We start from the raw sequence: 14816 nt of genomic DNA, 5'->3' as shown, positions 1-14816 counted from the left end.
TGTAGGCTAGCTCGATAACTTTGGCCGATGACGATAGTCGAAACGTTTGCCTACGTTTCGTTGTGAATGACAAACAGATGTTTGTTGATTGCACGTGCGCTGAGTTTTTTTTTTTGTTTATTAAAACGCATCTGAATTTCATTGCATAGATAAATTGTACATTGCTGATATATAATACAGAGAGAATGGCCAGAAGACCAGAGCATTCGGCGCCGCCAGAAATTGTGAGCATTGCCACGTACTGGCCATAAAGAGAACCCTAAGTAATTTTTAATTCTTCTAGTTCTACAACGATGATGAGGCCAAGAAATATTCCACAAAGTGGGTAATTTAATGAAATAAATTATCGAACTCATAAGAACTTCACCTTTTTTAGCACCCGCATCATTGAGATCCAAGTGGAAATGGCCGAACGTGCCTTGGAACTATTGGCGCTCCCGGATGATGATGAGTGTCGCTTGATTTTGGATATCGGCTGCGGATCTGGACTATCAGGAAGCGTTCTTGAGGACAGCGAACACATGTGGATCGGCATAGATATTTCAAAGTCTATGCTTGATATCGCCGTGGAACGCGAGGTAGCTGGGGATGTGATTCTCGGGGACATGGGAGAGGGAATGCCCTTTAAGCCGGGTACCTTCGACGGCGCCATCTCGATCTCTGCACTCCAGTGGCTCTGCAATGCGGACAAGTCGTATCACAATCCGCACAAGCGCCTGCTGAAGTTCTTTACCACCTTGTTTTCCTGTCTGACACGTACCGCCCGAGCTGTCTTCCAATTTTATCCGGAAAACTCTGATCAGATCGAGATGGTCACCTCACAAGCCATGAAGGCAGGATTCTACGGTGGATTGGTTGTCGACTATCCGAACTCCGCCAAGGCTAAAAAGTACTACCTGGTGCTCATGACTGGAGGATCTGCTGAGTTGCCTAAGGCTTTGGGTTAGTTTTAATAACAATTATTGAATAATAATTCCTTTACTTATTTTTCTTTGCTTTTGTAGGTTCACCTGAAGAGGAACGTCGTGTTAACTACATCAAGAAACGTGATGCTTGCCGTGAGGCTCGTGGAAAAGCCCCTAAGAAATCCCGTGATTGGATCCTAGCCAAGAAGGAGCGTCGACGTCGCCAGGGGTTGGAAACCCGTCCTGACACAAAGTACACTGCACGCAAGCGCAGCGGCAAATTTTAAATAAAGTTTTTATATTTAATATTACCAAGCTGTTAATTATTCATCCGAAGTGAAAGAGACACATCTCTTATTCACAAAAATATATTATCGAATTTAATTCATTTAACTTAAGTCTATGTACTGAGGACTAGAGAACTCTACGATTGCTTCCCGACTACTTTTTGCTCTCGCTCTTCTTGATTGCGTCTGTGTCGTTCCTCCGCCCTCTGTTTGGGGGTGTCGTAGGAGCTCTCGGCGAGGAACATCAGGTATACGGCTACTCCGGCAAAGATAAAGGACAGCAAGACAATGTCTGTCTGGCCTGACATCTTGTTGGTCTCTTTTTGCACCTTAATTCGATCGTATTTGGCCTGGGCGGCCTGTCTCCGGTCAAATGATTTGCCGTAGTGGTTTCGGGACCACTCGTCGAAGTCATAGATGGGCGTACGGCCATCAGAGTCAGCTACACGCGATTTCTGAAAACGCGATTTGTAAAACTTAGTCTCCGCATCGTCCTCGACTACGGGTTCCGCTGCATCCTTGATATCTTGGGCATATTGGGCACCCGCCGTATGCACGATTCCCTTGTCGTACAGACGACGCAGCCGATAGTTTCCCAGAATCTCATAAGCCTGATTGATTTCCCGGAACTTCTTGGCAGCGCTCTCACTTCCTTGGTTTTTGTCCGGATGGTAGAGCATCGAGAGCTTATAGTAAGCTGCCTTAATCTCGTTCTGCGTGCACTGTCGTCCGATTCCCAGTGCGTCGTAGTGGCTCATCTGGTGGCATTGACCCAGGTGGAGTCCGCGCAACAGAAGCAGAGGTCGCCACATCATTGGGCTGTGCTGGAACATCTTGGATATGCCCTTTCGCCCGCTTCACTTGTTTTGGTTTCGTTATATCATAAGAAAATTAAAAACAAATCGAATCAGCTGTTTGAACTTGAACTTGTTCACCCTCGCCAGCGTTGTTATCGATTGTTCGATATGCCGAACCAGTGGTTCTGGGTAAAGCAAAAATCAGCTGCAAAAAGGAAAAGAGCAAGAAATTAATTCATTAACAATTTTGATAAACAAGTTGGAACACAATTTTTAAAATATCACGATAGATGGAAAATATTTATAGACTTATCGACTATGTCACAAACTTATTATACAGAATCAACAGAAGTGCACACATACATTTATAACGAAACATTTGTAATCCTTTAAAGAGGTAACTATTTGCGTGCTTAACTTTAAAGTTAAAATTTACCAGCTGTTTTGGCTGTATTGAAAAGAAGCAACTCCACTGACCCAGTCAGCTGTTTGTCTGATTCGCTGCGAATGGCAACTGTTGCAACTATTTTGGTTTGAATCTTCTCAATTTGTATTTATATATAGAACAGGGCAGCAGCCGGTTCAATTATCTTACGCAGCGTGCTTGATTTTCCCGCTAACCTTCTGTAACTGTATCTGTGTGTATTCGAGAGCGATCGAGAAGTTTCTGGTGGTCGAAATTTAGGCCAGAAGGCACAAAACCGAACTGAATAGTGAGTCATCCGTGATCAATAAGAAGTTGCAGCTATAGTTTTTGTCTTTTTATACAGAAAATTGTGTAACCATGACGAACACCATCAATAGCGAGGAAGTGTCCGACGCGGGGTCCTACAAAGATAAGGGCAACGAGGCGTTCAAAGCTTCCCGCTGGGAGGAGGCAGTGCAGCACTATGGCAATGCCATTAAGTCGGGTTCTAAGCACAAGGAGCTGCCGGTTTTCTATAAAAATCGGGCTGCTGCGTATCTGAAGCTAGAAAGGTATGAAAACGCCGTAGAGGACTGCACTCAATCCTTGAAAGCGGCTCCGGGCGATCCCAAGGCTCTGTTCCGTAGGGCTCAGGCGTATGAGGCTCTGGAAAAGTTCGAGGAGGCCTACAAAGACGCTACTGCTTTGTTTAAGGCGGATCCCGGCAACAAAACCGTGCAACCAATGCTCCAGAGGCTGCACGTCGTCGTGGAAGAGCGCTCAGCCCTCAATGCCAAGACCTCCACGAAAGTCAAGCAGATGATGGAACTTACTTTTGATTTGGCCACGCCCATCGAAAAGCGACGCGCCGCAGCCAATAACCTTGTAGTTTTGGGCAAAGAGCAGACTGGCGCTGAACTGCTCTACAAGGAACACTGCATCGCCAAAGTGGCCTCTCTAACCAAGGTGGAAAAGGATCAGGACATTTATGTAAATATGGTGCGTTTGGTGGCTGCTCTTTGCGAAAATAGCGTGGAGCGTACAAAGGGCGTGTTAACTGAACTGGGAGTACCGTGGTTCATGAGGGTTCTCGACCAGAAACACGAGGACTATGTGTCCACCGCCCAGTTTTGCTTACAAACAATATTAAACGCTCTGTCTGGGCTTAAGAACAAAACCGATTCGAAGCCGGACAAGGAGCTGTGCACTAGAAACAACCGGGAAATTGACACTCTCCTTACCTGCCTAGTTTATAGTATCACGGATCGCACGATTTCTGGAGCGGCTAGAGATGCCGTTATTGAGCTTATAACCAGGAATGTCCACTACACTGCTCTGGAATGGGCTGAACGCCTGGTAGAGATCAGGGGTCTGTGCCGTCTTCTGGATGTGTGCTCAGAACTGGAGGATTATAAGTACGAGAGTGCAATGAATATCACCGGCTCATCATCCACAATTGCTTCCGTTTGCCTGGCCCGCATATATGAGAACATGTACTACGATGAAGCTAAGGCAAGGTTCACGGACCAGATCGACGAATACATTAAGGACAAGCTCTTGGCGCCTGATATGGAATCCAAGGTGCGGGTTACCGTTGCGATTACTGCCCTGCTCAACGGTCCATTGGATGTGGGCAATCAGGTCGTGGCCAGAGATGGTGAGTTCTATTTTATGATTTCGAAAATAATAGGGGTTTCTAATTAAATATTATATACATCAATTTGTTACAGGAATACTGCAGATGATTCTAGCAATGGCTACGACCGATGATGAGTTGCAGCAGCGAGTAGCCTGTGAGTGCCTAATCGCCGCTTCCTCCAAAAAGGACAAGGCCAAGGCTCTGTGCGAGCAGGGAGTAGACATTTTAAAGCGGCTCTATCACTCCAAGAACGATGGTATTCGAGTACGCGCCCTGGTAGGTCTTTGCAAGCTGGGTAGCTATGGCGGTCAGGATGCGGCCATCCGACCATTTGGCGATGGAGCGGCTCTGAAACTGGCGGAGGCATGCCGTCGGTTTTTGATAAAACCTGGAAAGGATAAGGATATCCGTCGTTGGGCTGCCGATGGTCTGGCTTATTTAACACTGGATGCTGAATGTAAGGAGAAGCTCATTGAGGATACGGCTTCCATTCACGCTCTAATGGATTTGGCCCGCGCTGGAAATCAGTCCTGCCTCTATGGTGTGGTCACCACTTTTGTGAATCTGTGCAATGCGTATGAGAAGCAGGAGATGTTGCCTGAGATGATAGAACTTGCTAAGTTTGCTAAGCAACACATACCGGAGGAGCACGAGCTGGACGACGTCGATTTTATCAATAAGCGTATTACAGTGCTGGCAAATGAGGGCATTACAACTGCTCTTTGTGCACTGGCCAAGACGGAAAGCCACAATTCGCAGGAGCTGATTGCCAGGGTCTTGAATGCGGTTTGTGGACTGAAAGAGCTACGAGGAAAAGTGGTTCAAGAAGGCGGCGTTAAGACGCTGCTTCGTATGGCGCTTGAGGGCACTGAAAAAGGAAAACGACATGCTACCCAGGCGTTGGCCAGGATTGGCATAACCATTAATCCGGAAGTATCTTTCAGTGGCCAGCGATCGCTTGATGTAATCCGTCCCTTGTTGAACCTCTTGCAACAGGACTGCACAGCGCTTGAGAACTTTGAGTCGTTAATGGCACTCACCAATCTAGCCAGCATGAACGAGAGCGTGCGCCAGAGGATTATTAAGGAGCAGGGGGTCTCCAAGATAGAGTATTATCTGATGGAAGACCATCTTTATCTCACCCGTGCAGCTGCCCAATGTCTGTGTAATCTGGTTATGAGTGAGGATGTCATTAAAATGTTCGAGGGCAATAACGACCGAGTGAAGTTCTTGGCACTGCTCAGCGAGGATGAGGACGAGGAAACCGCCACGGCTTGTGCCGGAGCTCTGGCCATTATTACTTCAGTGTCCGTCAAATGCTGCGAGAAGATCTTGGCCATCGCCAGCTGGCTTGACATTCTGCACACTCTGATCGCCAATCCCAGTCCGGCGGTCCAGCATCGTGGCATTGTGGTTATTCTAAACATGATCAATGCTGGCGAGGCGATCGCCAAAAAGCTGTTTGAGACCGACATTATGGAGCTGCTGAGCGGCTTGGGGCAGTTGCCCGATGACACGCGTGCCAAAGCCCGAGAGGTGGCCATCCAGTGCCTAGCGGCGGCGGAGCGTTATAGGATCATCGAGCGGTCCGACGATGCAGAGATCCCCGATGTGTTTGCCGAAAATGCCAAAATATCAGAGATTATCGATGATTAAGCGAAATTCGTATATACCTGTAGTCTCCCCTTTCGTGCCTTTTGTTCCTCCACCATTTCATCTTCTTTACTGTATTCACAGTGTCATCGCGAAACTTAACTTATTGCTTGGAAATATCTAATGTACTTAACTGTTTTATAAATATTGTTCGAATTTATTTCACACAGTTCGTTTTTAAAGGTAGTTCGTTTTATTCTTTAGTGGGTGGCACAATATTTTATATTATAAACTTTGTAATACAGACGAATCAGCGTATAAGTGGGTTAGCAGTGCGACTCCTGTTCATTATCCAACCGTAATTGCTGTGGCTCAATGTGACTTGGTTGTGGATTGCCAAAAGCGTTCTCCACTTTTCCTAGAATGCGCTTATGGTTCTTGGGTAACCTGCGGGGCCTGCCATTTTTGGGGCAGTCAAGTGGATGCACAGTTCCTACGGCTCTGAAGGACTTGATGCGAATATTCTTTCATGCGCAGCAACCACGTTGCCAGTCGCCGGTTGCAGACTGCATCTGGATGCAAGCTGGCCTAGTGTTTTCCCACCGACTCGATTTCCCCCGGTGCACTACCTCTATTCATTGCCACACTTAAACTGACATTAGTCGCCAGCCAAAGGTAGCTGACTTCCTCTAATGCACAAATAATTGCAGAAGATGCTTCTGATGTTGCAGTGTCAGGTAGCCGGGAATTCCGAGCCGACCACCTCTTCCAGCGGATTGCTCAATCTCGAGGAAACATGATTAAATAAATAATTATTGCTTTAATTTAGTTTTGCTCAGCGCAGTGGGAAATGGCCGAGTGTTTTGGTTGCTCATGGAGCCACCAAGATTTAACGGCATTGGGTCTGCAATCCTTTTCTTTACTTTGACCAGCAAGTCAATAATAAGTGGGTATTCAGAAAGAGATGTTGGTTAAAACTGCATATAGAAACATGGAAATGTATTTATAAAATCTGTGTTAGAAAATATCGAAAATTAAATTGAAATTGGCAAAAATTTTCAATAAATATACTTTTTGAGTATTTTAAATGCATTGTTCAATTTGAAAATCGAATTTCTCAGCATATTTATAATACATGGAAACTCTTTTTTTTTCTTTGAGAAATCGATGAAGAAAATAAAATAGTACAAGACTTAATCCCCAAGAAGCGGAAACTTTCGGTTTCGGATTGGGTGAAATTGCATTTCCCAAAGAAAAGTCGGAAACCCTCATCCCATCTTTGTTTACATTCCACATAGCGACGTCTTCGGTCAAAGCAATGGAAGAACTTTCCCAGTCGGGGTAAAAGTTGCAGCCAGATTGATCGGCTTAAAGCCACATCGACTAAATGGCTAACAAACACCGGCCGCTAGATGATCATTAAGGTGCGTAAAACGAAACCGAACTGGACCGAGTTGTATTTACTTTTTCGGCATTGGTCAACATTAGACATTTTGTCCTAATTACACAGACGACAGTCACAGACGGAGTGGCAAAGAGTTGGCTAAGACTGTGGTTTGGAGGCTCTGGCTTAGAGCTTCATCGTCTTGATTGGCGACGTATGTGCAACTTCACTTTCCATTTAATCTCGTTTTGGTGGCGCGGTGCGGTTCAGTGTGCTGCAACAGTGGTGCCGCACAATTTGTCCCGTGGAAATCGAAAGCCGATTTTCATGTCAATATTTTTGTTTAATAAACTGGCCGACTCGAGTCGTCTGCGCATGCGGAAAATATGCAAATTACCATCGACGGGCATCATAAGGTGCCCCCTGGCGATGCAACGCAACAAATTTGCACTGGGAGAAACACAACGAACGATGCTCAACCGAGTTCGATTGATTTAAACCTGGATTTGAGATTGTCTAGTCTCGAAACGGAAAATTGATATGTACCCAATTGTTAGAGAATTTACTCAAGCGATATTTGTTTCACCTTATATTGATTCCACAAATACAAAAATTGAATTAATTTTGCTTTGTTAGTGTACGGATACTGATGCTGGGGCACAAAAACACAGATTCAGATACACCGCCAGCCAAGTTGCGTTGACCGATTGAACGAAAGTGCAGGCAGCAAAAGATACGGGATGAAAGATGAAAGTTGTCCGCGAGTAGAATGACGATGCTGAAAGTGCAAGTGGCTAGGCGGATCGGTCGAATCGATGTAAGACGGTTACGGTTATGGAGACATCAGATTGGTGCAGGTGTAAACTCAAGTTGCATGAGTGGTTTCCCTTTTGGAAGATTTGGAATCCAAGCTGGCCGAACTAACTGAAAGATAACTGTGTGAATTAAATGGTGTATATCGTGACAACAAAAAATTCGAAGTATTTCTAAGGTGGGGCTTGACCTTATGTAAAGCCAAATAACATTTTGAATTCGAACATTTTTAACCTCTCCTGGCGAACAATGTTTAGTGCAACCGGTATGATTAGTGCAATCAGTATTCTAAAAAGGTTTTAAAGAGAAAACTAACCATGTTAGCATTTAAATTTAAATTTCCTTAGCATTTATTTAACCGACGTGAATGAAAGGTTAGGCTTTTCTAAAAGCATTAAATTCCTGAAAAATGGTAAAATGCTGGCTTCACAACCGGTCAACTTTCCCAATTTAAAGCCTTGGATTTTACCGGACAGCAAATTAGTCGAGCCTTTTTTATCCCCTTTCCCCTGCCAGACATTTGTCAATAGTTTTTCCTTTTCGCCGGAACTTGTGGACAATTTGCCAAAGCACCGCCAAAGAAAACTCGTACAGCGATTTTCCTTCGCATTGGCCATGGTAATTAATCAAACTGCTGCCATCCGCCGAAAAGCGTTCGAATCGATGGCTAAACGCAAAAATTTGCTGAAAGCCGAAAATGTGCATTGACCGCTGCTAAAAAACAGGCAGCGACCGAACTATTCAAAAAGACAGGGGAAGTTGTTGTGTTAGTCAGAAAGTTTGCTCAAAATTTATATCAATCGAATGTCGTTGGCCGGGATCGTTAAGATACTCGTTCGATCCTCCAATAGCTGAATATGCTAAGCATCTCAGGCTCGAGGCAGAATGAAGACAAAACCAACAAAATCATCGAATGCCATTAGCAACTTGGTCGGAAACTTGCAACAATGTTGTCAGAGAGCCAGGAAATTGCACTCGAGCAAAGTTCTCTGTGCTAAAAATATAAAATTGATAACCTAAAATCAAATAGACATTGGCAAAAAACAGTAAAGGCACATTGTACTTTCCAACTGCATTTATAATGAAATGCATTTAATATTGCTTAATGGGGATCAATATTCTCTACAGGATTTCTGGCAGTGTAGGTGCATTTGCCTTGGTGCCTGCCGTAGGTGATAAGAAATAATTGAAAAGATTGTCGGGCATTTGAATCAATTGAATGGCCCACAGAGCTGGAAGAAGAAGAGCCGCGAAGGGCCATAATTAGGCGATTGGCGATTGTGTGCGTTTGTGGACAAGTGCCCGAGTGCAAATGTTTATGTTATGACTATTGTCGACCACACAAGAAAAGGGGCTGGAACTCGAAGATCCCGAGATGCGAGGTGGGGGTCCAGTGTCGGCCAAACTGTGCTCTGCCCACTGTCATTAAGGTTGTGCCACTTGCTTTCTTTTCGCTGAGCTTGCAGTTTTGCCTCAGATTCCCACCCATCCCCTCCACCGACCGCTCACCTTGCCATAATTGTTTTGTTGCACTGGGCGGGCGAGAGAGGCAACTTTCTATTTGCGCATTTTCACAGGGAAAAAATTTAATTTTCCTTCCTTTTTGGATTGGAAACCATGGTAAATGCTTGCTTTTTATAGAAGATGCGACTTGAGGCAGCAGCTGAAAACGATAATATTTCTTTTCCGCCTCATTTGAAATGGGAATTTTCAAGTTGATGTTCACAGCTGCCAGCTTTGTGTCGCTGATAATATATAATATCACAAGTCGGTCCCAATAACCCGAATATTCAATTCACCATGTTAACTCCTTCGTAGAGTAAATAGGTAAATTTCTCGTTTGCACTTCCACTAGCTGAGTAACGGGTATCTGATAGTCGGGGAACTCGACTATAGCATTCTATCTTTTTTTTAAATATTCTGGGTATACATAAAATAAGTATAAATATATCTGTATTTTATGAGCTCACGCATGATAGGCACATTGTTCGCTACTAAAAGAAATGTTATTATAACTTCAGATTAATAATACTTTTACTAATTTACTTCACTCCTATCTCAAGATACTCCTAAATCGGTTCCACCTAAAATTTTGGTTTCGATGAATGAGTTCAGGTCTTTTAGATTGGTAATTGAATTTTGCATATACATAATTCTTTCGACAGCTTCCAAAAATATGGTCCACAAAATTTCCCAGAATAAATGACAGATTTTTATTATAAATGCTTAAGTTATAAGAACTGTAGGACAGTGCTTGTTTTCATTCTTGGTAATTTTGATATGTAAACACATTTTTTACTTTCGTTTGAGTTACCCCCCTTGTTTAATAGCTGCTTGCAGTCGAGCGGGTTTTGCAGCCTTAATTATTCGTTTCATATGAGCCTCGACATTGGTCTGCGACGATCCTTTTTATGAGCAAACTTTGGCGCGTTTTATGGGCCGCTCATTAGAACCCGAACGAACAGGGCCAACAAACAGAATCGGGCCAAAATGTGTAGGCCAGAAATGAACTGGACAGGGGTTTGGAGGCTGTGTGCCGCTCCTTTATGACGTTAAGATTGGGATGTCGACGACGATGGCTGAATGGGGTTGGTAAGGACTACACTGCGATGAATACTTGTTTGTTAAATTTCAATAAAGCATTCTAATTCAATTTATCGGCAATTATTATAGAATTATTATGTATTATTGTACTATTGTGTACGTCTAGTTCGAATTTAAAGATAACGGGTATACATGAAAAGTTGAAGTAAAGCATTTTCACAAGTTCTGGATAAAATGTAAAATGTACCCAACCGAAGCAATTTTTATTCCGGTGTAACGGCAGGCGGTGAAAAGGCAAGAACTGGACGTGGTGCGCTCGGCTCATTATAATGGGCGGCACTTTATTTAAAAGCGCACACGGCACATCATTAACAAGGCAAATGCTATGCAATGCCAGCTCAGTTATGCTCAGTTCTGCTCAGTTCTGCTCAGTTCTGCTCAGATCAGTTCCCTTTCCAGCTCGGGTCCATCGGGCTCAGCGCGAGGTCCAGAGGGATGTACATACATGAATGTACATGAATGCGTCTCTATTAGCGAACGCGGACCGCACGCACTCGCTGGGGAAGCGCGGCGTGCAGTGGATTTCATAATATCTCAATTGATGAGAGGGGTCCATCAAGCTCCCAGCACAGTGGTGCACTTGGCTCCAAACGAAGGCAGTAAGAAAAAAGTAGCTGGGTTACAAATAGAACAAGACTGCGTGTGTTATCAACACACATGTAATGTATAATATATGTATATAATACCTCGACAAATAAGAAACAATAATATATGTCTTGGGGTCATATCTCTGACCGTCTTTGTTGTCGCAGGCAAATAATTACTGATAGCATCAAGTGCAGTGGCGTATGAATTTGGGGTTGGGTAATTTTTTGGGGCTAGGAAGATCATCTATGATTTACCTTCATAAGTTTCAAAGTTTCGACCACTACTTGGGTTACTTTATGTAATTAAATTGTAATATTGCATTTGATTTCATATTTCCCTCTCATAATTTATTGCTCATAAAGTGTTTGCGATAATAATGTATATAATTTGTAATATAATGTGTTTTCTTAAAGAACCTATAAATGCGACTGAAAAGTGAAAATAAACTCATATTGAAATCAACTTGCAATGGCGTGGTTGGTAAGAAGCATATTAAAGAGTTGCTTAAGCATAATTTACAAGCCTATATTAATCATCATTTGCAGAAGTACTTAATTTGTCTACTTGTGGTCATCCAGTGGACTACAGCTCGTCCAGTATTTCCCGGCGCAGAGGAGCACGTGGATACCATCCTGGAACATATTAGATGCATTATCCATGCAGGAATTAGTATTCTCGAGGGTATGCAGAAAAGTAATGTTGCCTATGAAAGTCAAACTCGTGGGCCGCCGCGCATTGCTGGAGTCTCTAAATATGATATCATAGATCTACACGCCAACCGAAAAGGTTGAATAAGGGCTTCTCCTTAACACATTAAAACGGGTTACTGGCATAAGAAACCCCATGTCAAATGTAAAAAACGTGTAATTTCCATAAAAGAAATTTTAATATTCGGAAAATTTTATTAAATTATTGATATGTTTTGATCAAGTGCACAATAAATAAGGAGTACATTCGAACGAGCTCAAAAATATGACAATAGTAGCTTTCGGCCATATCTGAAACTGAAATGTCTCTGTTATCTGGTAGATTAAATTATTACTTTCAAAATTTCAGCAAATGTTTCAGGGTTCCATTTTAAAATTTTTGTATTTGAGTTTTGGTATGGTTAGGCTTTTTTCATTACGACAAGTTTGGCCGTTTTTTTAAACAAAGTTTTGTCCTGCTTTGGAATTTATTCAGATTTCCATTGACTTGAAACCAACGTGACGTCGAGTGGCGCCTTAATTGGTTTCCCAGAATTCGCGGTGCGCCCTTCTACTCGATGAACGCTTCACTTACCCCGCCGCACACCAGCCCCCTCCCCCACAAACTAGCATGTGCGTTTGACTATTATTTGCTGTTGTTCTTGGCTTTGATTCCTCTTCGGCCGTCTTCTGGCCGCTAATTAAGGTCGTCATTGCTGACCAGCGACTTGGGCTTGGATATTGGTGCGTTTGCAAATTACTCCGCAATTCCGCCAGCAAATACCGGTGGAGGGAAGGGAACCAAAGTGGCGAGCAAGGGGTTCCACGTGGTAATTGCTTCCATGGCTGGCTTGCCACAGTTTCCAATGCGTCCTAAACTGCAAGCGAATTTTGCTTATAATATGCCAAGCAAGCGTTTCCGACCGTCGAGATAGAATATGCGTGTCCAATGTTCTTTATCGACAATGTTCTTATTAGCCTAGCTGATCTGGTCATGTCCTCCTGTTTGTAGGTATTTTACATTTTAAAACAATTTCTAAATATATTTATGCCGACTAAATGTTGATAACATGACAATTTTGACTATAACAGGTATCTGATGGTCGAGAAAACCGGCGACAGCGTTCGATCTTCTTTTTAAAAGAACTTCATTTTATTTCGGATAAGAAAATTTCCCGATCGTTCGTTCTCTTCATATTATGTGGTATTGAATAATCGCATTAAAAAGCTGCACACGAACGAAAAGACAAATTAAACGCCCATTAAGACATCATTTTTCTTTGGCATATCGTTTTGTTTTGGCCCCGTAGACGGATCAATCAATCAATCAAAGCGCATCCAAAAACCCCAATATATGACAGTGGTTCCGCTTATCCTTGACACAAAATTGATGCCAAGAAAAAAATCGCATCAAATATTTATGCGTAATTATTATAGGCAGCTAACATAACCCCCCGTCAATTCAAGCAGCCCACAAATATTTACGAAATCATAAAGAAAAAATATGATTTCGCGTTTGGTTTAATTGCTGTTCGGTCTTGTTAGCTGATTTATTTTGGCCAACCTTCGTCCCACGAGCCAATGGAGGGTGGGAGGTAATTTGGCCGTAGACTTGTTTTATTGTTTGTTTCCAATCTTAATTACGCTCGTGTATCTGTCAGATGCCCAAACCAATCTCTTTACAATGGTAAAAGCTTCAGGCCGCAAAAAGTGAAACAATCGCAATAACACATAAACAACAAATTCAAGCGAATATGCCAAACAATTAGCATTGGGTAGGGGAAATAAATTCAAATTGCGTGCACCTAAGCCAAAATACTAGTGGTTCTCAAAAGTTTCCCCAAATTTCGCAATAACATACTTTTTGTTGCATTTCAAACACTTTTTATCAATATGTTTGGAAGGGAACCTACCCGTTTTATACACCTAGATCATGTTGCCTTTCTTGTTTATTTGCAGCTGGGATTTCAGCGCTCACCTAGCCAACTCCATACTCCGGTATGACCGGGGGATCGCTTTTTTGGAGTCGGGCCACATAATTTTGCACAGAAATTATTAGCACTTTATTATTTTTCGGTGGTTACGCCTCTTTCTTGTACGCATTAGCACTAAATTCAAAAGCAGACTCAAAGAAGCACACTAGCCAATTTTTCACCTTTTGCTTTGCGCTATTATTTTACTGAACATGCAGAGGGATTCAGAAACATTGCAACAAATATAGATCTCAAATAACAATACGGAAATATGTGCTCAGAGCTAATTTATGATTAAAGAATTTACGAAAGTTGTTAGTTTGGGTAAAGACTTTTGAAGGAAACTATTGAAGAAGTCGTTGATTTTTATAATCTATTATTAAAAACCTGTTTCCTGTTGCATATTTTAAGTGCATCTACTCCGACTGAGGAAGTATTTGTGGACATTTGTCATCGCCGATTTCCGCAAACTGCTGTCCCGTCTTCCTGCTCATCAGCTTCATCAGCATCACCGTCACATAGTGATCGTGTCCACCGCTTCCACACTCGTTGACCGCCCAAATTATTCGGTTGACCCCAAGGCACCTCCTGCACCTCCTGGCTAAATGGTTGATGAGCGGGAAAACCGAAAACAGCACCAGCTGACCGATTGTGAACCCTGTGGTGGTTGGGCAGACATCTTCACCTCTTGTCGACTTTCCACGCTTCCCATTTCCATTTCCATCTGCATCTCCGTCTCCATTTCACTTTCTTTTGGCACGACGAGAGATGCCGCCAAGATGCTTCCTCGCAGCACCGCGCAATTAACATTCAGCTCCGGCTGGTGAAATCCCTGCCAAGTATACCAGTAATGAGGAAACAAATGTTGTCAAATGCGTTGGCGGTTGGGCGCTAGATAAGCAAAGCCGCAGAAGGAAAAACTGCAGCTGTGCGGAAAGTCATTGCTCCCAACTCTTGGCGCTCGGCAGTCGCTCTTGAATGCGGCTCCCAGACCCACCTCGTCCCCGCCAATTAATGAAGTTCAAGCCCCTAGCCCCTAGACTGATGGGGCTTAATGTCAAGGCACGCTGTTGGCTGAAACCTGATCAAACCGCCAGTGGATTTTCAATCAATTTATTGACCCATGAAAACGAAAGCGGTT

The 14816-nt window shown here is 43.3% G+C and overlaps 4 protein-coding genes across 4 annotated transcripts; 3 read left to right on the top strand and 1 right to left on the bottom strand.

Moving 5' to 3' along the window:
- Positions 1-38: 38 nt before the first annotated feature.
- Positions 39-1223, top strand: LOC6553459 (probable 18S rRNA (guanine-N(7))-methyltransferase). Its single transcript, XM_001979220.3, has 4 exons — positions 39-224; positions 284-321; positions 377-942; positions 1005-1223. The coding sequence occupies exons 1-4, from the start codon at positions 186-188 to the stop codon at positions 1190-1192; spliced, it is 831 nt and encodes a 276-aa protein (XP_001979256.1). The 5' UTR covers positions 39-185; the 3' UTR covers positions 1193-1223.
- A 34-nt stretch (positions 1224-1257) lies between these two features.
- Positions 1258-2160, bottom strand: LOC6553460 (dnaJ homolog subfamily C member 30). The gene has a single exon (XM_001979221.3). It carries the CDS (start codon positions 2023-2025, stop codon positions 1330-1332), a length of 696 nt encoding a protein of 231 aa, XP_001979257.1. The 5' UTR covers positions 2026-2160; the 3' UTR covers positions 1258-1329.
- Positions 2161-2171: 11 nt separating this feature from the next.
- LOC6553461 (protein unc-45 homolog B) lies at positions 2172-5869 on the top strand. The gene is made up of 4 exons (XM_001979222.3): positions 2172-2386; positions 2554-2702; positions 2760-4052; positions 4126-5869. Exons 3-4 carry the CDS (start codon positions 2774-2776, stop codon positions 5688-5690), a joined length of 2844 nt encoding a protein of 947 aa, XP_001979258.1. The 5' UTR covers positions 2172-2386; positions 2554-2702; positions 2760-2773; the 3' UTR covers positions 5691-5869.
- Positions 5870-7872: 2003 nt separating this feature from the next.
- On the top strand, positions 7873-12018 carry LOC113564840. Its single transcript, XM_026983717.1, has 3 exons — positions 7873-8002; positions 11430-11496; positions 11562-12018. Exons 2-3 carry the CDS (start codon positions 11485-11487, stop codon positions 11805-11807), a joined length of 258 nt encoding a protein of 85 aa, XP_026839518.1. The 5' UTR covers positions 7873-8002; positions 11430-11484; the 3' UTR covers positions 11808-12018.
- The last annotated feature ends 2798 nt before the right edge of the window (positions 12019-14816 follow it).

Source organism: Drosophila erecta, unplaced genomic scaffold (assembly GCF_003286155.1).
Source record: "Drosophila erecta strain 14021-0224.00,06,07 unplaced genomic scaffold, DereRS2 tig00000000-arrow-pilon, whole genome shotgun sequence".
Classification (NCBI taxonomy): domain Eukaryota; kingdom Metazoa; phylum Arthropoda; class Insecta; order Diptera; family Drosophilidae; genus Drosophila; species Drosophila erecta.
Note: the sequence above shows the minus strand (reverse complement) of the source record. Positions and strands in the feature narration are given on the sequence as shown.